The sequence below is a fragment of the Limulus polyphemus genome, unplaced genomic scaffold (assembly GCF_000517525.1).
Source record: "Limulus polyphemus unplaced genomic scaffold, Limulus_polyphemus-2.1.2 Scaffold3494, whole genome shotgun sequence".
Lineage (NCBI taxonomy): Eukaryota > Metazoa > Arthropoda > Merostomata > Xiphosura > Limulidae > Limulus > Limulus polyphemus.
Window position 1 is genome coordinate 72,045 of NW_013669104.1, and position 27,604 is coordinate 99,648.

Consider the following 27,604-nt stretch of genomic DNA (forward strand, 5'->3'; position numbering starts at 1 on the left):
AATTAGGGACGGCTAGCGCAGATAGCCCTCGTGTAGCTTTGCGCGAAATCCATAACAAACAAACAAACTGACCACCTTAAAACTTAAAGAATTAAATAATGGTCGTCCGTAAATTTGTTACGTGTGAGTTGGCTGTGGGTTGTCTAGAAAAAGACTTCAAATGTTCTTGACATGACTTTCGTTAAAAATTTTAAATTGTTATTTCTCTTAAAAATGTTAAGGTTTTAATAAATATCATTTACCGAATTTTAAAAACAGTCTTCGCTGTTTGTAGTAGATATTTTAGTCCTAGTATTAAAGGTTGTGAATAACATTGGTCTTTGAGACAATCAACAAGAGAACTCATGTGCAACATTAATTACACGGATGAGAATGAGGATCTGAAGAAGCATGATGAAGACGAGGCAGACACAGAATGTCTCGTGGATCCTCGCGTATCCCAACAAACAAATTCACAGTTCCTGTTGTATCAGACGTAAGAGCTTTAACTAACAACTGGACTGAAAGATCTCAAGTTTCAAGGATAACCTGAATCAGGCTGCTTCGTTTAAGTTTCATAAGGATAGCCTAAATCAGACTACTTTGTTCAAAACCAATACATTGTTTGAAAACATGGTGGTTAAAGATATTTCAAGTTTTAGAAGGATATCCTGAATCAGACTGCTTTGTTCAAAACCATTACATTGTTAGAAAATACTGTAGGTAAAGAGATTTCAAGTTTTAAAAGGGTAACCTGAATCAGACTGCTTTTTTATAAATCGCTACATTGTTTAAAAATACGGTAGTTAAAAAAATATTTTAATTTTCAGAAGGATAACCTGAATTAGACTGCTTAGATCAAAAGCATCACATAGTTTGAAAATACTGTAGTTAAAGAGATTTCAATTGCTTGAAGGATAACCTGAATCAAAACTGTTACATTTGAAAATACTGTAGTTCAAGAGATTTCAAGTGAAAAAGGCAATCTGAATCAGACTGCTTTGGTCAAAAGCATTACATTATTTTAAAATAGAGAAATTTTTTACTCCAACAGTATATCATAAGTCGCACGATAATGAAAATAAATTGTACTTTATTAACAAATAAAGTTTAAATCTATTGTTGTATTGTTTCAATATTAAATGCAATAAATGTGTTTAAAAAGAAAATAAACCTTAATAAGAAGAGAGGGTATTAATTTTCCGAGGGTGATGCTTACACCAAATTTTCAAGCGTCACAAGTGGTGGAGAAGAATGAAAATAGCGTCATTTAATTTATAAACGGCCCCTAACGTGTCAAAAATTTTAATCAATATTTGTGGAAAAAATGTCTGTTATTGCTATTGTTACACAACGTGTGAAGACTAGTGACTAGTCGCTTCAGTTTGGGTGCTTGTGTTTTTATTAGTTCTAAAAACATATCGTTTAGAAATTATCAGTAAACTAAATAATCTTGCTGCGAAAGTTTAATTAATAATTACTAACACCTTTATTCGTTTAATATGATATATTATAGAATAGTTTTAAAGATTTAGCACAAGTTTTAGGATTAAGGGTTTCACTCTTTCTTCAAGCAGAAGGAGTAGTCATAGCAACAAGCAACGAAAATAATAGTTTCTTTTGTCAACTCAAAATTAAAGAAGAACAGTTAAATTGTGTATATTGAGCAGTAGCTTTTCAAGGACTTTCGTTTACTATCAAAACATACAACTGTTCCTTAAATGAGTGCGTTGCTCTTCAAAATGCTAATATCTGATTGGAGCAGATCATATTTTTGTCAAGAAAAACGACACAGTAATAATTATGGGTGTGAAATATTGTTACGTCTCTGGTCGTTAGTTAATTTCCCATATACTTTCTTTCCGATGAAACTTTAGTGATACAAGTCCTTTCTTAAATAAAACTAGTTTATTCTTTCTCAATACAACTTTGCAATACACGCTATAACTTAAACAAACACTATAATTCACAACGAATGCGCTTGACTCAATTGTCGTCCCTATCTCTGTCTGCAATTCAATTCCATTGTTGCCGTCACTTCTTGGCGGTCTTATATATAAGAATACCGCATATCTAGTAAACACTCGAGGCTTCACAAAGGGACAGGAATTTTCTAGAAGGCTATGACGTGTTACTAGCGTCACGTGACTTCCGCTGTCGTAACAATATTCATACACAATTCTACAAACCCACAGTATACTCTATAGTAAGCATAGCACTTAAGGTGTAAAAATAAAGCTGACTCTATACTTATTCAAAAAATAATATGTGAGGTAAAAGCAATCAATTACAGGACATGGAGCAATTTCATCAAATGGATTTGTTTGTTTGTTTTTTAGAGCAAAGCCACATCAAGCTATCTGTTGTGTTTACCGTGGAGAATTGAACCCCGGATTTTAGTGTTATAAGTGCCTAAACTTATCATTGTGACAACGGGGGACCCATGAAATGGACGATGTGAATGAGACATAGAGGTTCATCAAACAAGCTGATGTAACTCATTTGGTGTCAAAGCTAACACATGGAAGTATTTAAAGTGTGGGGCATTTTTTCTAGTACATTTGCTTTTCATGTTAACGAATTTCATCACGTGACATATTTCGCGATTCTTGAAAATGGCGACCATTAACGCAAAATGTGTATGCCTCACTCCAGGTTTTCATTATTCTACAATAATCATGAAAACACCAGGATAGAGGGCTACGGCAGATTAATTTGTGTAACGCCAATAAAGAAAATCATGGAAGTCTAATGATAGGGTTAAGGTGTCCTTTTTTTCCATCACTGTATGTCCTATATTCTCATGTAAATGGATTTCATATTTTAGCCACTGCAAAACTTAAGGAAAATGTACAAACTTATAATTAATAAAGTAGTATGAGTTTGATTGTCTTTCTGAACACAAACTTGTCTGTTCTTATTTGGTTGAGTTTTTTTTTTTTGTATACCAGACGTGACACAGCTGTTAGTATGTCGAGCTCCGTACCATTAGGCTCAAAGTTCGCGTTTCATTGTCACTAAACGCGTTATAAAAGTAACAGTAAATCCCATTATTCAGTTCAAACAGGACAAAGCCTTTGTGACGCTGACTATTGCTAACTAGTTGCTTTCCCTCTGGTCAATAGTTTAAAATTTGGAACGACCATACCGTTTAGATCATGTATCGTGTATATAATGCTAGTTTAAATATTCATATGGACTGTTGAATTTATTAAGTTCTCTAGAATCCCTTGCGAGATAGCTTTCGCCATACACAGTTACAGCTCCGAAGATATCATATCTCAAATAAATCAACAAACTCTCTATAACAAGCGAAAAATAATTTTAATGTCCTTGGGGTCAAAAACTCTCTTCCTTCAAATAAACCATGTCCTACTCAAGCTTAATTCCATCACTTGTTTCCTTCTTTGAAAGCTGCTGCTGAGTGGTCCTACGTGTTCATACAAGACTATCTTCAATCCGTTCAGGACAAAAGAGGCATATCATTATTTAAAGCGGCCAGTACTGTTACATTATTTGTCTCAATGGTATCATTGACGTCACAAATGATGTAACACTTTTGTGAACTACCGGTGATGTGTCATGAAGCTTCTTTATCGTTTTATTAACTTATTTGATTAATTTCATCATTTCTTCTTGTGACTGATCTTTTTTTTTTTCTAGCGTGAAAATATAATATTTTCTGATTATTTACTATTTTCACGACTAAGTGTTTATAATAACCCTCTGTTTATAAATAAAAGAACTGGTTTAGTGCATTTAAGTATAGTCACAGAATAATGCTTGGAGACGGCTTGAATGGGTAAAGAAAAAAAAACTTTAATATAAATTTAACATAACAGCAAATGTACAACGTTTCGACAAGGTTTTGTTATCATCAGGCTCATTCAAGCCGTCTCCAAGCATTATTAGTCTCAAAGTGGGTTCCTCGTCATCGAATTTGAATAGTCACAGAAAGTTAGCACAGATATAAATGTATTGCAATTACGGCATTATGCAAATAATTAAAATGTAATCTATAATAATAAAAGGGCGTGTCTGTGTGACCGCCATAACTCCAAGAGGAAAGAATCTAGAAACGTGAAATTTTGCACACATACCAAGTGGATTCCGAGGGGTGTGCACCTAAGTATTATTACTTATCTTATCCATGTGCGCATCTTTTTAATGAGGCAAGCTAGCAAAAAACCACATGGAAAAGAAGTGGTTCCTTATATAACAACTTCTAATATATATAAAAGCCACTGCGTTTTAGTAACAATGCGTTCCAACTATGCCTTTTATTTCATGTTGCTTAGCAAAAAAAGTATAACCTAATATTGTTGTTAAGAGGCTATGTGTTGAAAGTATAAAATGAAATGTACAAACTCAAAAATTGAAAATATATTTGTTGTTTTCTAACTTAGAGGCTCCGTAAATTAAAGAGGTTTGTTTTTTATTATTTAAGTTTAAAATCGGAAGGTTACCTTTATAAACAGACAACATCCCGTAAAGGATATACAAAAGTATATAGGTTATTCTTTTATGCTAAAATGGGTTCAGAATACACACACTGACATCGGCACCTAGAATAAATCAACCTAATAATCCGAGCGAAACCGGTACTTTCGCTAGTTATAAATATTTGCTATTTTGCATAGCATATTGCCATGATATGGACATTTCAGTGAGGGCTTCTTCTTGAAGGACGTAATTAAGTATGTGTTCAGATCCAGCTTTTGATACTGAAGACAAGCGGTGCAATCTACAATAAAACCATAAGATGGCGTTGTTATGGATTTCAATGCTTGATCATTCTTGATGGCGTGACCTTGGATCTGTCCTTTGGGCTTGATTTAGTGATATGGGTCTTTCCTTATTTTCGATATACAAAGTACTTTGTTATGTTTAGTTTTAGAGATTGTTGAATATGCCATAAATAATTCATTTCTTTCTTTTATCGTACTGGATACACTAGATATTGCTTTGTGGCCTATATTAGCTTATGGTTCTTTTATGAAAATGTTTATTGAAACTTACAAAAATTGCTTAAAGTATTTAGCATTTGTGATAGTAAAATCAGAATGTTGTACAGTATCCTTCTTGTTTGATTTTGCATGTTTTTTTTTATTTCTTGAATTCCCACCCCACCCGATTTTCTTCTGTCTTCTTTTCTATTTATTTTCCGTTCTTTCAACCTCTCGGCCGGGACAAATATGCAATATTCAACTGGACTTCGGTCCTCAAGAACATCACTAACGTATGTAACATGTAGTTTCTTTTCAACTTTTTATGTCATTAAATTCAGACGAGCAGGGTGAAGCCAGCACCGAAGAAAGGCATATCACTGTTCAAGGTAACAGTTTTCTTTTCATTTTTTATTATAATAGGTTTATTATATCAGTTTGTAATTATATCAACCAATACTTGAGACATAAATTATTTTGAAGTGTGATTCCAATGTTCATTGTAAACAAAAAATGCTTTTCTATTTACGATCTTGCTCTTCTGTTGGTAAGTTTCAATTTCTGAAGATTTACCACATTAAACATTTATTATTTGATTTTTCTGAGACGGTTGACCTGATTTTAAAATATCGTAAAGACTCTGGTAAAATTAATATTACATTAACTTCCTCTGTTTATGTATAATATGTAAAATTGGTAGAAAAGAATAACATAAAATGTCAAAAAATACTATTTGTTTGTCTTTCAGAGGTTGTATTAAATATGTACAAATTGAAACATCAAGTGTCGAGTTGTTAAGTTGATAAAATGTTCCTAATCACCACTTGACAGTTTAACTTCACATGGGACATTTGTGTAAAATCTCCAGCTGGATATCATAAATTCGTTTTTACATATTTTTAATTTAAGCCTTTTTAACTTATGAACTTTTCTCAACTCAGCTCGTTCTTCTTATGCCAGTGATATTTTCACAACAGAAAAATAATTAAATTTAATACCCAGAATAGCAAAATAAAATATTTCAGAAAGCAATCAGCCGAAGTATGGGACTTGTTGGAGAGTGACGTACGATTATAGAAAGTTTATATTAAAATATTATATATTTCAAAGCTAGACAGAAAAAAGTTTCCAGTAAATTTACTTTTGTGTATATAACAGGTCGTACTGTAACTGTAAGAAACTTTTACGGAAAGTTTATATTGAAATTTTATACATTTCAGAATTGGACCAAAAATGACACTAACTAAGCTTTTGCATTTGTATACATTTAGCAACTTTCTTTATCTTCCTGTTTATGGTTTAAATAATCTTAGAATATATATATACAGTTATAAGGGTTTTTGCTCATTGTTATCTATTAGATAAATACAAACAGGTAATAACAGCAATCGTTTGTTTTTCTTTTTTAAACGTGTCTAATTTCAAGTGATGTCGTAATTTTTACATGAATTTGTCTGTGAACTTATGCCCCTAGAAATCGGGTTTCGATACCCGTGGTGGGCAGAGCATAGATAGCCCTTTGTGTAGCTTTGTGCTTAATAACAACAACAACAACATGAATTTGTATTGACAGTATAACATATCATAACAGGTCTAATTTTAAATGACGTATTGTTTTTCACTATGTATTTATATTAATAGCATAAATTATTCCATATTCTTATTAGAACACTATTCTTTTATTAAAATAGTATTTTTATCTTTTTATTAAAATTACTAATTTTTTACTTTATGTAAGAAATTTTATGAGAATATATATTATAGGTTTTAACTTATCCAGATTTATATATTTTTTCTTTAAATTATATTTTTCATTTGTACATTTAGTACTAGTTAAAGCGAATCAATTCATTATATATACAAAACATGAAATAGCACTTAGATATACATATACTAATAACATTCCATTGGATAATATATAACTAAACCTACACTATGCGGTTTAAAATATATTATATTTGGTTATTGGTATACATTGGTACACATCTCAGTTCAGATATGGTATATTGTTTACTTTCTGTTTCTGTATTCATATTTAGGGGACGTCATGACATTTCATTAAAAGTAGTTAATTGTTCAATCGTTGATGTTATGATAGAATCTTTAAACATAAAAGTATAAATCGAATATCATTCGTTTATGTGCGAACTTAACAGGTATGCTACTGATTTAATGTTTAGGGGACGTCATGACATTTCATTAAAAGTAGTTAATTGTTCAATCGTTGATGTTATGATAGAATCTTTAAACATAAAAGTATAAATCGAATATCATTCGTTTATGTGCGAACTTAACAGGTATGCTACTGATTTAATGTTTAGATATTGTGTAACGAATTTCTTATCAATATTTATTTAATATCGACGTTTGTTTAGATTAAATTTATATTTAGAAACATACATAGCTTATATTGTTAAATATGTATTGCGAAACTCCCGCCTATTCTCCAGTATTGTAGAAGATTCTCGAGAGTAAGAATCAACAATATATGTATGTACGTAAACGCTTAAATGTAGCTCAGTATTGTTACGTAAAACTGAAATTTCGAGAAAGCCTCCACACGCCTATAAATATAACCAACGCGACGCGCTACATGAGGAATATCTATTATTAGTTTGCTATAGTCAGTGTGCTATAAATTTCGGAAGCTATAACTGTGATTGTTATAACGCTTATCAATCGAAAAACTTCAGATATTTGACCAGGAGCATTTACAAAGTCCAAACATTACAAATCATTCGACATCAGTGGATTCACATCAGACATTAGTAATTTTATGAAAACATTACCTAACGTCACCGGTAGGAAAACTCGGCGTGTGTGGCTGGTGAATAACGAAGGGCAAAGCTTGCTGGCTTACTGTTTAGTGAATTATACCCACGTCAACTCGTAACTAAATCACTCATCAAAGATGTTCCAGACTAGAAAGAAGACTTTATATTGCTTGTAAGTTTGTGAAACTTTTGTTTATGAATCATTGTTTGTAATAACTATTTGTAATAACTGTTATTGTAAAGTGTATTGTTGTATGTATATTAAAACGAATTTGTGTTAAAAAAGAAAACTGTGTGTATCAGTCTTGTTGGCAAATATCATGAACTGACTATATATGGACTTTTACTTAACTGCTAAATCTAAAGTACAATTTAACTACTAAATTTAAAGTATCATTTAGCTCGGTTGCAGACAATTTTAAATTCTCAATACATAACATAATAAACTGGGGGCTCGTGTCCGAGATTTGGATCAGAAATAAAATTCGATCTAAGTTATAATTTAAATCGTAATTGGATTTATATTTATCAGTGCCAACAAGATTTGATCATGTCGGATTATCAATATTTTCTTGTATCACCTTCCCTAGAACAACTAGAAAAATATAACAAAAGTGAATTACTCGAAATTGCCAAAATTTTAGAACTAGAAGTTAAAAAGTCAATGAGAAAAAATGAACTAAAAAGCATATTATCGAAATACTAGTTGACGATGATTTATAGCCTGAGGAAGCATTAGAGGAATATTCTAGTGTCCCTAATAGCCAATCGGGGTCGAATGATAAAGATAAATTAGAGATCCAGCTAAAGTTCAAACAACTCGAGCTCGAACAATCTCGTATCGAGGCCGAGAGAGAACAAGCTCGTATCGAAGCCGAGACGGAACAAGCTCGAATTGACACCGAGAAAGAACAAGCTCGTATTGAAGCTGAAAGAGAAAATAAACGTCTCGAAGCCGAAAAAGCTCGCATTGAAGCCGAAAAAGAAATTAGGCTGAAAGAAATGGAAATTAGACTCAACACTGATCAACCAAGGTAAAATGACAACTTTGAACTTAATCGATATGTTAAAGTACTACTGTTCAATGAAAATGAAGTTGATAAATATTTCCAACATTTTGAGAAGGTTGCTCAAATCATGGAATGATCCACCGAAAAATGGTCATTAGTATTACAAATTGTCTTAACTGTAAAGCACAAGAAGCTTATGCCACTCTTTCTTTAGAAGATTGTACGAATTATGATAAGGTTAAAGTGGCTGTTCTCAAAGCCTACGAGTTAGTACCAGAGGCTTATTGCCAAAAGTTTCGAGGTTATTGTAAGCAAGATAATCAAATTTATATGGAATTTGCCCACGAAAAAGAGGCTTATTTTGATCGATGGTGTAATTCTATGCATATTGGCAATAGTTTCGACAAACTAAGACAACTATGCCTTATTGGAAAAAGTAACTTCTGTAAAGCCAGAGTTGTTTACTTAGGTCATGTAGTAGGCCATGGTCAAGTTTCTCCAATTCAAGCTAAAGTTGATTGTATTATGAATTATCCAACTCCTACCAATAAGAAAAAAATTGATGAGGTTTTTGGAATAGCTAGTTATCAGAGGAAGTTTTGTAAAAATTTTGCTGACATCACGATGAATGAGTTAATTACGAGTTGACGTGGGTATAATTCAGGGAGCTGGCTAGCTTTGTCCTTCGTTATTCACACGCCGAGTTTTGTTACCGGTGACGTTAGGTAATGTTTTCATAAAAGTACTAATATTCGATGTGAATCCACTGGATTTGAATGATTTTTAATGTTCGAACTTTGTAAATGCTTCTGGTCAAATATCTGAAGTTCTCCGATTAAAAGCATTATAATAATCACAGTTATTGCTTCGGAAGTTTATAGCACACTGACTATAGCAAACTAATAATAGATACTCCTTCTTTAGCGCATCGCATTCGTTATATTTATAGGCGTATGGAGGCCTTCTAGAAAATTCAGATTATGTAACGATACAATGCTATATTTAAGCATTTACATACATACATATCTTGTTGATTCTTACTCTCGAGAATCTTCTACGATATAGGAGAATAGGCGGGAGTTTCGCAATACATATTTAACAGTATAAGCTATGCATGTTTCTAAATATAAATTTAATCTAAACAAACGTCCATATTAAAATAAATATATAATAACAAATTCGTTACAATTGTTAAACCTATTTTAAAACAATAAAAACGCTATAATCCAAGCGCTTTCGAAAGATGTACTTTTCTTCTTCAGGGGTATACCCATTTTGTCATTTATTCAAGATATGTCTTTCAAATGCAATGTTATTTTTGGTTAACATTCAGAATATTAACCCGTCACTTCAAAGAGATCTTTATAATATAATATGATAAAGATATCCATGAAAACTAAATATGTAAATAGTAATTTACAAATTCTTTGTTTTAAATTTTTAGATATGGTACAAACTGAAGCATTTTCATTCAAAGTGTATATCCTTAGACCTCAGATAAAATAACATCTTATCCCCTGATATTTTTGTTTGTTTTATCTTAATTCTAATATATCTAACATATAGGTGTTGCTTAAAAAATTAATTTGCACTGATAAAGAATGAATTATATCGAATAACAGTAACTTTGAGCACAGTATGCAGAATCTGAAAAATATTTGTACACCCATATCAACTTTCTAATTCACTTAACACTTTGGGTAGGTCCAAACAGCAAAACAGCTGTTATTTTGCATTTCTGGCATTCAGGCTTTATTTATACTACAAACAACAACTTTAAATAAAACCATCAAGACACATGATAGTGTGTCTTGCGGCCAAAAAAAAGAAAAAAACCCGCAGGACACACTTTGTGTTATTAACAGGAATGACAGGTTAGCGATTTTCCACTTTTTTTTTTAATTTTGCGCAAAGCTATACGAGAACTATCTGCGCTAGAGGGAAGGCGGCTAGTCATCACCACCCACCGCCAACTCTTGGGCTACTCTTTTACCAACGAATACTGGGATTGACCGTCACGTTATAACGCCCCCACGGCTGAAAGGGCGAGCATGTTTGGTGTGACAGGGATTCGAACCTGCGACCCTCAGATTGCGAGTCGAGCGCCCTAACCACCTGAACATGCCGGGCCTCCACTTTTTGTATCTCGGACTACAACAACCCAAACCATCATATATTTTCAGAGGATGTGCTCTCTTAAATTCTTACTTCACATACCAAATTTTAAGGCAATCCATTAAGAAAATACCTGAGATATAACATCTCCAATTTTGATTGAGTTTCTTCCTATTTTTTCTTCGCGCTAAAAGTACGGAAAATTTATTTGATACTTAACTTTTATGAATTTTTTTCAAATTTGGTACACTGATAGATCTTTTCAACCTACAATTAAGAGTTTCATTTGGTGTAAATATAAGCCACATGTACAAAGTTATTCAACAAAAATCTGCTCAAATTTGATGAAAAGTTTTGCTACATGCCTATGCAAAAAGTCATGCGAGCTATCAGTCTAACATTTTTACTGCAGTTTCACCTTAGAGTAAAAGTAGACCGTTTTTAGTTTTTTTGTCATTCGGATTAAAGACGGCTTATTAAGAGCAGCAAAACTATAAGGTGAAAGGACATGAGTGTTGGTTAGGCTAAACAAACTAAATTAGGAGTTTCCAGCTCGAGTTATCAAAAGAATCATACGGGTGGACGGTTATTGTTGAATATTCATTGCCAACTTTTCAGCACAAATTTACAAAATTTTATGAATTTATCCTAATTAAAGAGTGTTTAGCGTTACCTAATACTTGCTTACGCAGTTAACATAAATAATGATGCTTGATACGGCTGTACCAATTACATGGGGTGATGACGAGAAACTGTTAATCTAAATTCCATGGCGTTACTATAAAGGAAGCTATTAACACTGCTTCAGAGAGGAAAAACTACCATATGTTCAAGAACTATATGTTCAAGAATCTCGTTGGTTCTGTAAATTAAAGGTCTGTTCCGAATAACAGGGTTGCGATCCTAAAGCTAATGTTTGTTACTATCGAGTATCACTTTCTTAATTGCTGTGGATTGTTGGTTTGTATTGAAAAACGTCATGATCAACTTTGGGCATGATGGTGAGTAGATCGAAATACGCGGCCTAGCTAACTAATAAGTGAATATTTGCGGTATAATTCTTATCAACACTATAAATGTAGCTACCAGTTTGTCTGCCAATTGTGATTTAATTCCTTTCAGTCGCACGCTTAATCCTTTTTGGTCGCACATTTTTTTCACACCTAAGGTGCTTTTGATTAAAAAAATTTAAATAAATATATAAATAACAGAAAAACTTATAAAGTTCATAGATTAAGAATGCACAGACGAAAACTCAAAGAGACTACTAACTGGGTAAAGTTATGCTTATAGGTTAAAAAACCAACAACAAAAAAACGATAAAAGAGTGTAATGTATTTATTTGTTTTTATTAATATCACATATTAAAAATGGCGTTTTTGGTTTTTAAAAAGATAATCGTGATCATCAACCATGGAGAGAGTTACAGTTTCCTAAAATTCGGAGTGAAATTAAAGCTACAGAACCAAGTCCTAAAGAAGAAGGTGAGGATACTCTGACCAGAAAAGCAAGAGCAATGTTTCTCAATTCGAGATATTCGATTGTGTAGATAAGCTCAGGATGACGTCATAGTAGGAAAAAACCTTATATTTTAATTGAGTTCCACTTCACGTGATACATAAAACTAAACGCTTTAGTCATTAGAAGGAAAATAACACGATGCATAAGAGTAATGAATCCAGGGCGATAAGGCTAATTAAAGCTCAGTCACCTTTTCGATGGTAATCCTAATAGCTTATAACACTGAATATGACGTTCGATCCCTGTGGTAGGTGGACATAATGTATATAGCCCATTGTGCAGCTTTGATAACCTCTTTATACAAACCGCTGGAAAATTTAATTTTACGTGCTTTTTGCGGCCCTTTTTATCAATGAACTAGACAATTCTTAGAATTAGTATTGCAAATTATATGTAAACACTTTCAAAGTTTGCGCATAAAAACTACACGCTGAACCATTTATGTTTAGTAATAATTAAGAAATCTTAAAAGCCCAAGTTGTTGATAAATGAACATTGCTTGCTTGTTTTGGATAATCAAGGACTATTTACGCTAGCTGTTTCTGATTTTCAACAGATAGACTAGAGGAAAAGTAACTAGTCAAAGCATCCATCACCAACTCTTGAGCTACTCTAATCGAATAATGAATTTGACCGCTACTTTTATAGCGCACTCATAGCTCCAAAGTGAACCTTAAAAGTTTGTTAAAGCATATGGTTGTTGTGAATATTGCAACAGTCATCTTTAGGTATAATGATAAATTTAACCAATCACAACCTGCAAAAATCAAAACCAACGTTTATATGTACGAAATAGAAATTAAATTTTGGTGTTTACAAAAGTTTTATTTTAAGTAACATGATAGTTTCTTATCTCGAATTTAGATATCCATTAAGATATTCCCGATGACTCAATAGTGCATTTGTGGGCTTATAACGCTAAAATTCGGGATTTGATCCCTAAGGTGCTCCTAAAAGAAAGAAAGAAACCGTTATACTATATTTTGTAACATATACCTGTTTCTTCGTTATACGAAAGAACAGCTGTCATAGAACCACATGTTAAACCAGTACAGAATTATCCTGTTTCTGCAATGTCCGTTACAACCATGTGTATACGATGCTAAATCATATTAAAATTTGTATATTGTTTGGAAATCATAAAGATATATTTTATTTATTATGTATCTTATTCTTATGTATACATGTGTATATATGACACATGTGATGGGCAAAATAGTTTATGATATTCGTTAATGTTACAAATTTTCATAAAAACCCGTATATATATATATATATCTAAAATCTGAAGTTAACTTATTATAAAGTATGAAGGTGGTTTTCATTTCCACGCAGTATATGATGAAAACTATACATCTTAAAGTCGGATCTTTTTACGCGAATTATCTGAGGAGATGCTTAAAATATGAGAAAGGCTTCATTTAGACGTATAAAGAATAATAATTTGTGTGGGCGTAAGAAACAACTCCTTTGTTACGTGCTTTAAATGAGGATAAATTTCCCAGAAATATGCCTTTGAGGAGGAATTATTTTTAGTTATTAGAAATTGCCTTAAATCATGAACCTATTTAGGCAGTTGTGAATTTTAAACGTACTAATCGTTTTTAATAAAAAGTTGAAGTTTTTAATTTCTTGAATGATATACATATATATATATATATATATGTATATACATATATCATTTTCAAGTAAATGTGAGAACGTAACATATGTTATTTAAATGTTTTTGTTTTATTTTATTCGTTTTATATATATATATATTCTTTTATTTCAATATTTTAAGTTGAAGAATTCCAGGATTGCCTCACTATCCGGAAGAGAGCGCAGAAAAACCCAGATAACAGTCTTTACATTCCTCGTTGCAAGAAACGAAATGGCCTGTATAAAGATATTCAGTGTTTCAAGCCCAGGAACAAGCCGGCGACATGTTGGTGTGTTAGACCTAAGAACGGCAAACCAATTCCGAGGACTACAACTCACGGCAGCCGCCCACCCTGTAGAAAGATGAGGAAAATGTCCAAAAAATTTAAAGGTAAACGAGTAAGAATGACTTGAACTTATAAAAACTTGTATATTTTACCAACATATTCACTAACTTATATTAAAAGAATGTCAACTTAAAGGTAATATTAATATAAGAGCGATAGTTCAAGGTTACATAGGCGTAGCTAAATATGTGTTAGGGAACTGAAGCCCCAACTTCAACTTTTTAAATAAAAATTAATAAAAAAATTTGAATTGAAATAACCCGTACAGAATTTTATGAATTCGAGATTTAATAGAGTTTATAGTTATGTAAGGTATACATAATATTTAAAATTGTAATGTTTTATAAATACTGGGACTTTCAGTCGACGTCAGTAATATGGAGAAATACGTTTGTTTGAAGTTAAGCACAAAGCTACACACCACGAAACCCGGTTTCTAGCGATGTAAGTCCGCAGAAATACTCATGTGCCACTGGGGGGCGGAGAAATATGAAATTATATTTTTGCATATGTAGCTGATATAAACATTTTTTACACAAGTAATGTACTTCACTTATCAGGGTTCATGTTTATACTTTTCAAATATAAATTTATATTTGTGTCCTTTATAAAGAATATGATTTGTTTTTATTGATGTAAGTAAGTGGTTTGTATTTAAACATATCAAATATATATATATATGGGACCTATAGCTGTAACGTTTGAGCAAGTATTGCCGAATCGTACCTAGCCACTCATACGATTGCTTGTTTGTTGTTAGGCGCAAAGCAGCACAATATACTATCTGTGTTATGCCCATTGCGGGGATCAAACCTGGACTTTTAACGTTATTAGCTCTCAAGCTTACCGCTGAGCCACTGGGGAGACTCGCCTTAAGTTAGTTGATCCACTCTTAAATCTCTTCTATGTGGATAACGTTTGATTGCAAAACTCGATCTATCAACAGTCTATTCACATATACACACACACAAAAACAGATGAAAAATGTTAAAAAAGTATACTGCTCTTGGACGACTAATATTTACTCCAACCTTTACATATAGAAGGTATACATATAACCTTTACAGTGTAGTGCGTACACCTATACCCATCGCGTAAGTTAAGCATGACTTAGAGTTGTATATATCAACATTCTTAAAGTATTAATACATTGTACGTATTAGGCTCTAACCTAATATAGAGTTGGGTAACAGCTTGAACTCAGTGTGCTATAGACACAGATGATTCCTAGCTTATTTAATTATAGCTCATTCTTTGAAGAGTATGATCAGCATTTGAACCGTAGGAGTTAACAGAGGAATGCTGTGGTGAATGGGTTGATACAATTAATTTTAAAGATGCTCAATCGAAATGCAGATTTGGTGACTTGTGATTCACTAGTTGTGAAGATAAATGAAGTCACTCTCTTGCTTTCTGAACCAATATCGTGTAATACGAGCGTGGTAGATTGTCTGCACTATCATTTTGGAAAACCCTTGTTCGTTATGGTGAAGCTTTTACATTGTGAGATGCTATGATTAAAAACAACGTTCAGTTACACTCTGGATGCTATTCGCCTTTTTTTAAAGGAATTAAAGGACACAAACTTTTTGACAAAAAAAAAAATTCCCACAAACGTAAGGTGAAATGCTCATGTGGATTTTTCCCCCATAGTTTTTACGTCAATACAGAAAAGGGTGAAATGTGGCTCATTAAGTCATATCAACACTTTTACTCACAGATTGTACTTTAATCACCACTGAAGTTTGTGCTTGAGATAAATGATTTTTGAACTGGTTTTCAAATGCATTTGATAGTTTTTGCAATGTTCTTTTCTATTAGTCCAAACCTGACCAATGTTAAAGAATCGGTCAATAGGGACACGCTCTGATACCTGTTGCAATTTCACAAACCTATTTAGTCATATATTCCCACGGTTTTTAACTAGCGGTTGGAAGACCACGATTTTTCTTTTCGATTGTTACTGTTCATAGACTATAAGGAGAAGTTATTTGAACAGCCAGTCAAAGAAATGGCCTTTGATAATAACTTTATGTCAAACGATCTCTTTGCTGTCATGGTACTCTGAAAATCTGAAAAATTCTTTGCTTTATCCATTATCTTGCAGACTGATCATGATATGGCCACATCCCAGCATTAAAAGAGCTGAACCAACCATCTGATACATGAACAATCTATTTTACTTATACAAATAAATTCAATATTCTATAAATATGTATGTGTAGGATTAGCCATGTCAAAATGACCAATCTATGAGCTTAAAACGTTATTTATCCAATTAGCTGGGTTGGTACAGGATGTATACTTATATCTTATAAGTAATAATATGGTATGTAAGTAAATAACTTTGTTGTATATTTAGTTGTTGTTTTGTAAAACAAACTACACCAGTGGTATTTTATAAATATGAGCGTGCTCTTGATCTGAATTTTGAATAAACAAGCACTAACCGGAATACATATTTGATCAATAAGCCATAGATTCGGGGGAAGTCTTTTGTTGTTAAACAGGGAATGACTCCACGCAAAGTTCTCCCATTAAAGACGTGAAGCTCCATAAAAGATAATTCACCTTGCCTGGCTTATGAACGCTATTATTGCCCGAAAGTGCATTCTTCCTTTAGCCATATTAATACAATGTTTGGGAAGTTATAAAAGTACTTCAAAACTAGATCTTTGAATTGATAAAGACTTGGCTCTGAAGTATGGAGTGCTAATAACTGATAATTAATTAAGAGGGAGCAACAATTTTTGTTGTTAAGCGCAAAGCTACCAAATGGAATATTTGTACTGTGTCTACGACAGATATGAAATCCGGTGTTTAGCGTTATATGCCATCAGGTTTACCGCAGTGTCACTGGAGCAATAACTTGTAATAAAGTAATAAACACACATTTGTGTGCATACTTTAAAAACATAACTAAAGTACTTAAAGGCAATGATTTCACATTACAGTATATCACGGTGGGTCAGGAGTGACCTAATGGTTAGCGTACCTAAACTGTGAAAGCGAGAGTTCACGACTCAAAATCATGCTTCGCACTTTGGAACTGTGGGTGCGTTATAAGAGTGGTGATCAAATCCTACTATTTACCAGACGAGAGCAATCTAAGAATTGCCGGTGGGTATTGTTAATTAGCTGTCTTCCCTCAAGTTTATCAGTTCACAATTAAGGAAATAGCTGTTGTATGTCTTTGCGCGAGACCTTGATAAAAAGCTAATCTTACAAATTTCGGACCGGAGTATTTGAAACTATTTGACGTTATATTCAATATTCAGATACACAAATGGTAGTTATTTCAGTTTACTATCTGGCGTCATTTGGAAGAATCGTTGCACCAGCTTCATCAATATTAATAGAAAATTATTATACTTCCAACTGGTTCTGGTTTGTTTGTTTCAAAATTTTGTGCTTTTAGTCGTCCCTAATATTGAACTTATAAACTAAAGAGAATGCAGCTAGTCAACAGCACATATCAACTCTTGGACTCCGCGAATCTTACAATGCACTTAAGACCTCAAAGTGCGTTGTTGAGACAACGAAGCGCGAACCATCACCCCTTATATTTACATTTTAAGCAACTAACCACTAGGCTATGTCCGACTCGTTTAGAAAGAAAGCATAAGCAACATTTATTCAGTTTTTTTTTGCGTAACATTAGTGGTATTATATAAAAATAAAGGAAGCTATCAACACTGTTTTAGAGAGAAAAAACTACTAGCATGTATTTTAAAGAATCTGGTTGGTTCTGTAAAGTAAAGGTTCGTTCCAAATAACAGGGTTTCAGTCCTGAAGCTAATGTGAGTTACTATCTTATTTGCTGTGGTTTGTTGGTGTGTATTGAAAAAAAGTCATGATATATTTTCAAAAACAAGTGCGGCCGAAAAATGACTAAGCGTGCGACTTAAAGGAATGAAATCAAAATTGATGGCCAAACTGGTAGCTATACTTTTAGGATTGATAAGAATTTTGCAGCAAATATTCATTCTTTAGTTAGCTGGGCCACGTATTTTGTTGTACCAATTATCATGCCCCAAGTAGAACACCTAAGGTGTTTTTTATTAGTTATGATTTATACGGATGTAGCTAATGCAAATTATAAAGTTGTTATAAGTGATATTTTGTTGTGGTTACCTCATAGTAAACTCTATATCGATCAAGAAGTTAATATAATAGTTTTACTCTAAAACCTAATAATTTAAATAATTGATATTGAAATCAATCTGGGTGGTGTAAGAGTTATTAAAAGTAATGTTCAGAATGGATCAGGTGGTAAGTGTATTGTAAACACTACAAGCGATGAAATTAGACACATTTATGTTGTTCCCAGTTTCAAGATAAGGAAAATAATCAAAACGAAAACAATATGATTTTTGATAATCTTGATATGCTAAGAACGTGAGTTAGAATTAATAATGATAAATACCCTACTGAAGACTATAGTGTTTCGTTTAAAGCTGGAGGATTAGATTATTCTAGATATTACTCAGAATTTTTAGCAGCTGGGCTAAATAATAATAATAATACCGAAACTGGATGTTTAGGAAACTATACCAATTAAGGAAGATTATATCTGATAGTATGTTTTAACGTTTTGAACCACCTTTCCTATAATAATGTGCCTAATTTGAAGATTGAATTTTTCTGGCAACCGAGACAAACTTCAGCAAAACGGTATATATTTTATTTTTTATTAGTTGAGAAGAGAAAAGGAATACTTAGTGTTTATAACAAAAGGTTCGAAACTATGAGACCTCTTTAGTAATAAAAAATGAGTTATTGGTTTCCACATGGTAATCTATATAAGGAATCATCTCAGGATCCTATAGGTCCTCCTGGAAACGGTTTTAAATTAACTAATGATGGTAATTATGATATTGATAATAATCAATTAAAGAATTTTAAAGATGTAGCTGATAACAATGATGCTGTTAATTCATCGCTAATGGTTAATAAAACCAAAATCGATGATCAATCTCTGAATAATATCCATAAAAGAAATACATATGGCTTATATGTACTCAAAAGATTGTTATTAATCAATAATTTTGATGCTGATAATATAAGTATTAAAATGTTTTGAAACCAAACCAAGATTTTGATGCAGCCAACAAAATGTATGTAGAAAAAATGTTGACGAATTTGAAGAATTAAATAAAACATTAGAAACTAATATAAGTGAATTAGAAAGAAATTCGATAGAGTCAATTGATAACATTAATTTGAGTATTAATGCTTTTAATACAGAAACTGCAAATAAAATACCATATTTGGAAAATAATTCCTTAATAGGAAATTTTGCAAAAAATAATAAAATTATAAATCTTGGTTATCTTTCTGTAGAAACCGATGTTGCCACTAAATTTTATGTGGATAATATGAATAGAAGTTTTACATTCTATGCTTTTGGAATTTTGGTGAATAATAATAATATCCGTATTATAAGATATGTTTTGAAAAATGATTGTAGGATTTGAAAAATGAATGTCAAGGTTTTGTTTTATATTAACCCTCATAAGCACATTTTTGAAAAGTTACGTTATGGAACACCTGGGGTCCAACCGGACTCCAGCACAAAACTACCATTATAGTAAGCTCTGGATTGAAATTGCAAAAAATGAATTGCATTACAACTTTTATTAGGGTTAGCATGCAATGTGAACAACATAAAAATGTATGTATTCTAGAGGAAATTATAAAATTATATTGTTCATCAGTATACAAATTAGTAGTATTAAACCATTCCTTATACAAACAGTGTATGAAAAGCAAAATGCCGAAGTTTTAACAAACTCCTATACTCAAGTCATTATCCACCAATATATGATGAAATTACCACAATACTATAAATTTTAACTCAACGAAAATTGAAAGTGTACATTGTGGGTTACCTTAGGTCCGACCAGACCCCAACACAAATGTATCCTTATAGTAGGCTATGGATTGAAAAGTCAATTATCAAACAAGGTTTCTATAAAATAGGGCGTTATAAGCATCCATCACACAGAACACTTGTTGAAGAATGAGATGCACATATATGCTTACTACAATGATGTTACAGGCAAACAGACGAGATGATACTGTATTGCTTTGATGAATTATCCTCTACAACGGACTATATAGTAAAATATACGTTTAGAAATTTGTTTTGTATGCTATAGGGTGAATTTCATGTATAGTGATGGTTAATGATAGTATGGGGGTCCAAGTGAATCCTAGATAAATATTAGATTATAGCTATGTGCTCCGTCTGCCTGTTTCGAAAACAATAGTATCATATTGGTTCAGAGTTTCTGCTTAATAATAACATGAATTGATATTTAATTTGTAATGATTATGTAAAAAGATATCAACCAAGAAAGTCGTTGTGTTCCATGTGGGACCCAGGTGTGCAATAATGAAATAGGACTATTTCAACTTAAGGCTGATACTTATTCAACAAAACTTATTTATAGTATAGCTTCTAAAAATGATGAGATTGAGATAATTCCTTTTACTGAAAATCTACCCGACAGTTCACATGTATTTATAGAGGTTCGTAAATTTATGGGTTGCAAGTGAAAACTTTTACCATATTTTCGATTACTATTGTTTATTTGGGCAGAAATTTTTTTATAAACTATGAATCTAGTAAAAAGTAAAAAACATGAAATATATTCTATTCAAGTTAATAAGAAAGCATTAAGCCCGAATGATGATAATATATATATATATTACGAGTTGGTATTAATACTTTAGTATTAGGCCATTTTTTTCTCGTATATAAATGGAAGCAGTAAATAAATTTAACGCTATGAGTACACTTCAATATAATATTGAATCTCATAATTTGGGTGAGCTAGATGATGGTGCTCTATCTCTGAATTAAAAATAATTGAAACTCGGTTTGGTGATAGAATTGTAGCTGTGCTAATGAATGATAACTGGGACGAATTCCAAATATTTTTACCTGATCCATTTAATAAAATATTAACAGAGGAAGATATTGAGGATATGAATAAACAGAAAGATCTAACTTTCATATACTGAGGAATGAAAGATTGCGGAAATAATAAAAGAACTTATATAATTGAATTTAGGTCTTCAAAATAAACGAATATTTTTAAAATTTTTATACTTCTAAAAGATGTTGTTTAATTATTTACAACATACATTTGATGTTTATTATTATAGTAGTATATTATTGTAGCATGGTTGTAGTATAGATGTGAGGTTTTTGCGTTACCTGGAGGGAATCAAACCATTTTTCGCTTTCGCTTTCCTCTGATGGGGATGCACAATTAGGTAGGGCAACGAAACCTTTTTCGATTGGTTTTTTTTTTGTTGTTGTTGTTTATTTTTGGCGATTTTTGATTGTTTTTAAAATTTTGCATTGTTGGATATGTTTACCTCTAAGTGAGTTAAAAGCCCTATATTATATGCTATTCTGAGATATTTTTTTACTTACACAGGATGACATTAATAAATGTACCCAATTTTTTATCTTGATATTAATGCAAACCCTATAACTAACAGTGAGTATTCTATATTTTGTCTTGCATATTTATAGCAACATTTTGAATATTTAGAAAGATGTCATCACATAAGTTGTTTGGAACTGCATTTGAAAACTGACATAGATTATGAATATTTAGAAAGATGTCATCACATAAGTTGTTTGGAACTGCATTTGAAAATTGACATAAATTATGAGCATAAGAAATAAACATGGGATCTACAAACTAGTTTAGTTTAATGTTTAGACTTTTTGTTTATAGCTACACATAACCGTTCTTAATTTTGAACTCATAAACTAGAGGGAAAGCAACTAGTCTAAAAACCCACCACCAACTCTTGCCTGATAGAATAATTGATTAGACCAATAATGTTATAGTGCAACTGCTGCCCCAAAGTATGGAACCCATATTTTACGACATCGGAACGAAAACCATAATTCTCGGTTCACAGTTCGGGCATGGTAACCACAAGCCACACCCGGTCTGCTCTACTTGTTCAACTAACTATTCTTCCTGTCAAGAGTCAGTCCTGAATATCTGAATAATGTTATGTATCTGAATGAAGCTTACTCTGGACAATGATGTATCCTTTTCTGATGAGGAACCTTTGGAACTTGCAGTGGACATGTGTCCTGGGGTAAAACTTTGCGAATTTGTTTCTCCTGTACGATTTTAAAGTTAAACTGTCGTTAGCTTGCGACTGTTGTCTTTCTTGATAGCTTGTTTTTATCGGAAATCAATGATAATTATATATTATGCTCCATCCTTAGAAGAAAATAATATAAATTACTCAAGGTACATATACATCTCAAGCCATTGTTTTTCTTTCTTTTACAAGATATTATACTTCACATAAATGCAGCATGACTTAGATTTTGAAAACTCCTTTATTATTTTATACATAGAAAATTTAAGCTTTAAGATCAGAGGTCGTCAGTGTGTTTCCATAAGCAAATGGTAATGCTTTTGTGTACAATTATTTTTTTCAGGTTGTCGAATTAGGAAAAAACAAAACTTCTTATCAGAATTTCTTGACTTCATTACACAAGAAATGTTGGATTCTGCAAGAGACATGTCACTAAGGTAAGTTGTATTTCATTATCAAGAACTACAGCAGGTGAAGAAACATATCGATAGGGTAAGTTAGATTTGATTACGAACAACAATAATAGTAGAAAAAACATGACGATAAGGTGGGTTATAGTAGCTTGTCAAGAACTACAATAGAAGAATAAACATTTCGCGAGGGTTAATTAAATATGATAGCCAAGAACTACAAAAGGAGAAGAAAAATGTCGCTTAGATAAGTTGGGTTAGATATTTAACAAATACAAAAGGAGAAGAAACATTTCACTAAGGTAGATTAGCTATGACTACTAGGAACTACAATAAGAGAAAACATGTCGCTAAGTTTGGTTAGATTGGACATATAAAAACTATAACAGGGAAGTAACACGTTATTGACATATGTTAGGTTACACTATGAAGAACTACAATATGATAAGAAATATACTTTTAAGGTTAGTTATATTTGATTGTCAAGACCTAAACATGAAAAGAAATATGTCGCTAAGAAAAATTAGATTTGATAACCAAGAATTAAAACAGTAGAAGAAACCTGTTGGTAATATGGGTTAGATCAGATTATTAAGAGCTACAATAGAAGAAGAAACACGTCACTGAGGTGGGTTACACGACATTGAACTATTATAGGAAGAGAAACTTATCGCTAAGGTGGATTAGATTAGAATGTCAAGAACTACAATAGGAGAAGAAATAGGTCGCTGAGATATGTTAGATTAGATTGATAAGAACTATAATTGAAGAAGAAAAATGTTGCTAAAGTGGATTAAATGAGATTGTAAAGGACTAGAATAGGAAGAAAGACATGTCGCTAAGGTGTGTTATATTAAATTACAACTAAATACATTAGGAGAATAAACATGTCGGTAAGGTGAATTAGGTTTTACTCCAAGAACTACAAAAGGAGGAAAACCATGACGTTAAGATGGGTTAGATAAGATTAAAGAACTACAACGCGAGAAGAAATACATCTCAAAGGCTGGTTACATTTCCTTATCAAGAACTACTGCAGGAGAAGAAACAGGTTTCTAATATGGGTTTGATTAGATTGTTCAGAATTACGATATGAAAAGAAATATGTCATTGAGATAAGTTAGATTAAATTGCCAAGGCGTACAATAGGAAAAGAATTATATCGTGGAGGTGGATAAGATTAAATTGTCAATAACTAAAATAAAAGAACAAACATATCGCTAAGGTGGGTTACATTACATTGTCAAGAGTTACAATGGGGAAATAAGCATGTACCTAAGATGGGATGGATCAGATTGTCAAGAGCTACAATTGGAGAAGAAGCATGTCGCTGAGATTGTTTGCTTGTTTGAAGATAAGCACAAAGCTGCACAGTGGGCTATCTGTGCTCTGCCCACCACGGGTATCGAAACTCTGTTTCTAGCGTCCGCAGAAATACCACTGTGCCAAGTGGTTTGAGCGGTTTCGAATTCTCGTCCCACCAAACATGCTCGCCGTTTCAGCCGTGAGGGAGTTATAATGTGACAGTCAATCACAAAGAGTAAAAAGGGTTGGTGAAAGAGTTGGCGGTAGGTGAAAACTAAACATGTCTCCAAACTGAATCAGATATGATAACAAGAACTACAAGATGAGAATAAACATGTTTCTATGATAGGCCGGATTAAAATGACAAGAACTACAATAGAAGAAATGCCTCGCGGAAGTAGGTTAGATTAGATTATGAAGAACTACAATAATGAAAGAAATATATCGCTAAGGTTCTCACATTTGTCTGTCAAGAACTACAACAGGAGAAGAAATTTGTTGCTAAAGCGAATTGTATATGATTACCAAGAACTACAAGAGAAAAAACACGTCGCTGAGCTAGTTTTATTAGATTGTCAAAACCTAGAATGGGAGAATAAATATATCACTAGGGTAAGTTATATTAGGTTGTATAAAAGGCTAAAAACTACAAGCTTAATGGGTTACATTAGATTGTCTAGAACTACAACAGAGGAAGAAACGTGTCGCTAAGTTGGGTTATATTAGATTATCAAGAACTACAACATGTCGCTAAATTGAATAGTATTTGATAACAAGAACTGAGGAGAAGAATCACATCGCTGACTTGCAGTGCCGTAGCTAGTGTACGGCGGAAGTAGCACTTACCCACGGCGCAGTCCAAGCGCTAAGCTTGTATTGCCATAATTTTTGTAGGACTATACTGACTGGAGGGAAAATAGAAAAACCATTTAAACTTATCATCTGAATTAAGCAAGATAACTAGCTATATTTAGTATGGTATGGTACTTAAGTTCCCGCCTTCACTCCTTGTTCTTCAACTACGTCGCCTCGTTCTTATGTTATAACATATATCATAATTATTTTTATACTAGCGAAAGTACCCGGCTTCGCCAGGGTTATTAGATTAATATATTCTAGATAAAAGCCAGTGTGTGTGTCGCGTCACGTTACGCTTGGTTTCTCGAGATAAGAGGAGTCATAAAAGCCAAAATGCATTTATCCAGATAAAATAGTTACGATTTTAGTGACGAGGGTGCAAGGGGCCGTGAAGGGAGTTGCCATGAAACCTTGTTAAGTTTAGTGAATGTTGGTATGATTTAAAGAAATTAATAAATAAGCCTAAAGCAAAGACACAGTGTGAGATAACCTAGCCTAGAGCCAAGCGCATAAAATCTATCATGAAAGCAAAAATATAGATCCAATTTTTAAATTTAAATCTTTCTGAATTTTAATCAACGGAGGCTCTAAATTAAGAAATCAACAAATATTTTTTTCAATTTTGTAGTTTATACATTTCATTTTATATTTTTAGTACATAGACTAACAACAATATTAGGATATACTTTTGTTGCTGAGCAATATGTTTGTTTGTGATTAAACACAAAGCTACACAATGGACTATCTGTGCTCTGCCCACCACGGGTATCGAAACCCGGATTCTAACGTTGTAAGTCCGCAGACATACCGCTGTGCCACTGGGGGGGGGGCGCTAAGCAATATGACATAAAAGCCATTGTTGAAACGCATCGTTAACAAAACACACTGGCTTTTCTATATATCAGATGTTGTTATATAAGGAACCACTTCTTTTCTATGTGGTTTTTCGCTAGATTGCCTCATTAGGTTAGGTAAGATAAGAAATACCCAGGTGCACACCCTCAGGGTCCACTTAGTATGGGTGCAAAATTTCAGGTTTCTAGGTTCTTTCCTCTTGGACCTATGGCGGTCAAACACACACAGATACGCCCTTATATTATTATAGATTTTCTGGTGTTAGGGTTTTAAGAAAAAGGATAAATAGAGCTAGAGAAATAGCATATCCAATGTTCCTGGACATCTTAAAAGGCTGCTGGCTGCCAAACAGTATAGAAAGCATGCTCGACAGAGTAATCGGGTTTTTAACTATCATTGCTATAAAGTCAAGTAAAAACTGAGATTTGTTGCAATTAAATGCGGAACATTGATTTGTTCCGTAATTCATTTTTGTTGTAGTAATTATCTTTAAAATATATATATTAACTATCATATGTTATGAAAACACCTAATTTTGATGGAATAACGACTATGAGTAACAAATTTGTTCTGCAAGGATGTATGCCGTGAAAAGGTTAGGCAAACCTAAAGTTCAGTTACACTATATGGAACCTCCGCAGAACGACCGACCGACATGCATGGGTCACGAAGAAGGGGGGGGGGAGTGCAGTTCGTGAAACTTGCTCTGTCTACGGCTTTGCTGACTTGGGTTAGATTGTATTGTCAAGAACTACAATAGTAAAAGAAATATATTGCTAAGAGTGTTACATTTGACTGTCAAAAATATAACAGGAAAGGAATCGTGTCGCTAAAGAGAATTCTATTTAATTGCCAAAAACTATAACAAAAGAAGAAATACGTCACTGAAGTGGCTTAGGTTAGAACGTCAAGAACCACAATAGCAGAAGAAACATGTCACTAAGGTGGGCTAGATTAGACTATGAAGAACTACAGTATATGAAGAAACATGTAACTATATGAGTTAGTTGTGATTATCAAGAATTACAACAGCAGAAAAAACATTTCGTTGAAGTGGGTTAGATTAGATTGTCAACAACTACAATAGGAGAAGAAACAGTCCGCTAAGTTTGGTTAGATTAGATTGCCAAGAACTATATTTGAAGAAACGTATCATTAAGGTGGGTTAAGTTTTCTCCTCAACAAATACAGCAGAAGAAACATGTCTCTAAAGAATGTTACATCAAATTGTCAAGAACTACAAGAGGAGGAGAAATATACCGCGTTGGTAGATTTGATTGGATTTTCAACAACTACAACAGGAGAAGAAACATGTTGCTAAGGTGGGTTAGAGTAGATTGTCAAGAATTATAATAGTAGAAGGAACATGCCGCTAAGGAGAGTTATTATCGGAGTTAAAGAACAACAACAGAATAAAAAGAATCTCGCTGAGTTAAATCATTTGGAAAAAACTTCAAGGAAAAAGAAACATCTCTAAGGTGAGTTACATTCAAGAGTGAAAAACTACAACAGGAGAAGGATCATGTCACTGAGGTGTTTTAGATTTAATAGTGAAGAACTACTACAGGAGTTGGCCCGGCATGGCCAGGTGGTTAAGACGCTAGACTCGCAATCTGCGGGTCGCGGGTTCGCATCCCCATTCCACCAAACATGTTCGCCCTTTCAGCCGTAGGGGCGTTATAATGTGACGGTCAATCCCAC

General features: G+C 32.8%; 1 protein-coding gene across 1 annotated transcript in view; it reads left to right on the forward strand.

Moving 5' to 3' along the window:
* LOC106469451 (SPARC-related modular calcium-binding protein 1-like) overlaps window positions 1-27,604 on the forward strand; it is a 68,647-nt gene that overhangs the window by 22,197 nt on the left and 18,846 nt on the right. The window contains exons 6-9 of the mRNA XM_022397970.1: window positions 5,234-5,314; window positions 12,219-12,308; window positions 14,129-14,377; window positions 22,819-22,912. Coding sequence (XP_022253678.1) covers window positions 5,234-5,314; window positions 12,219-12,308; window positions 14,129-14,377; window positions 22,819-22,912 — 514 coding nt within the window. The remainder of the gene's footprint in view (window positions 1-5,233; window positions 5,315-12,218; window positions 12,309-14,128; window positions 14,378-22,818; window positions 22,913-27,604) is intronic.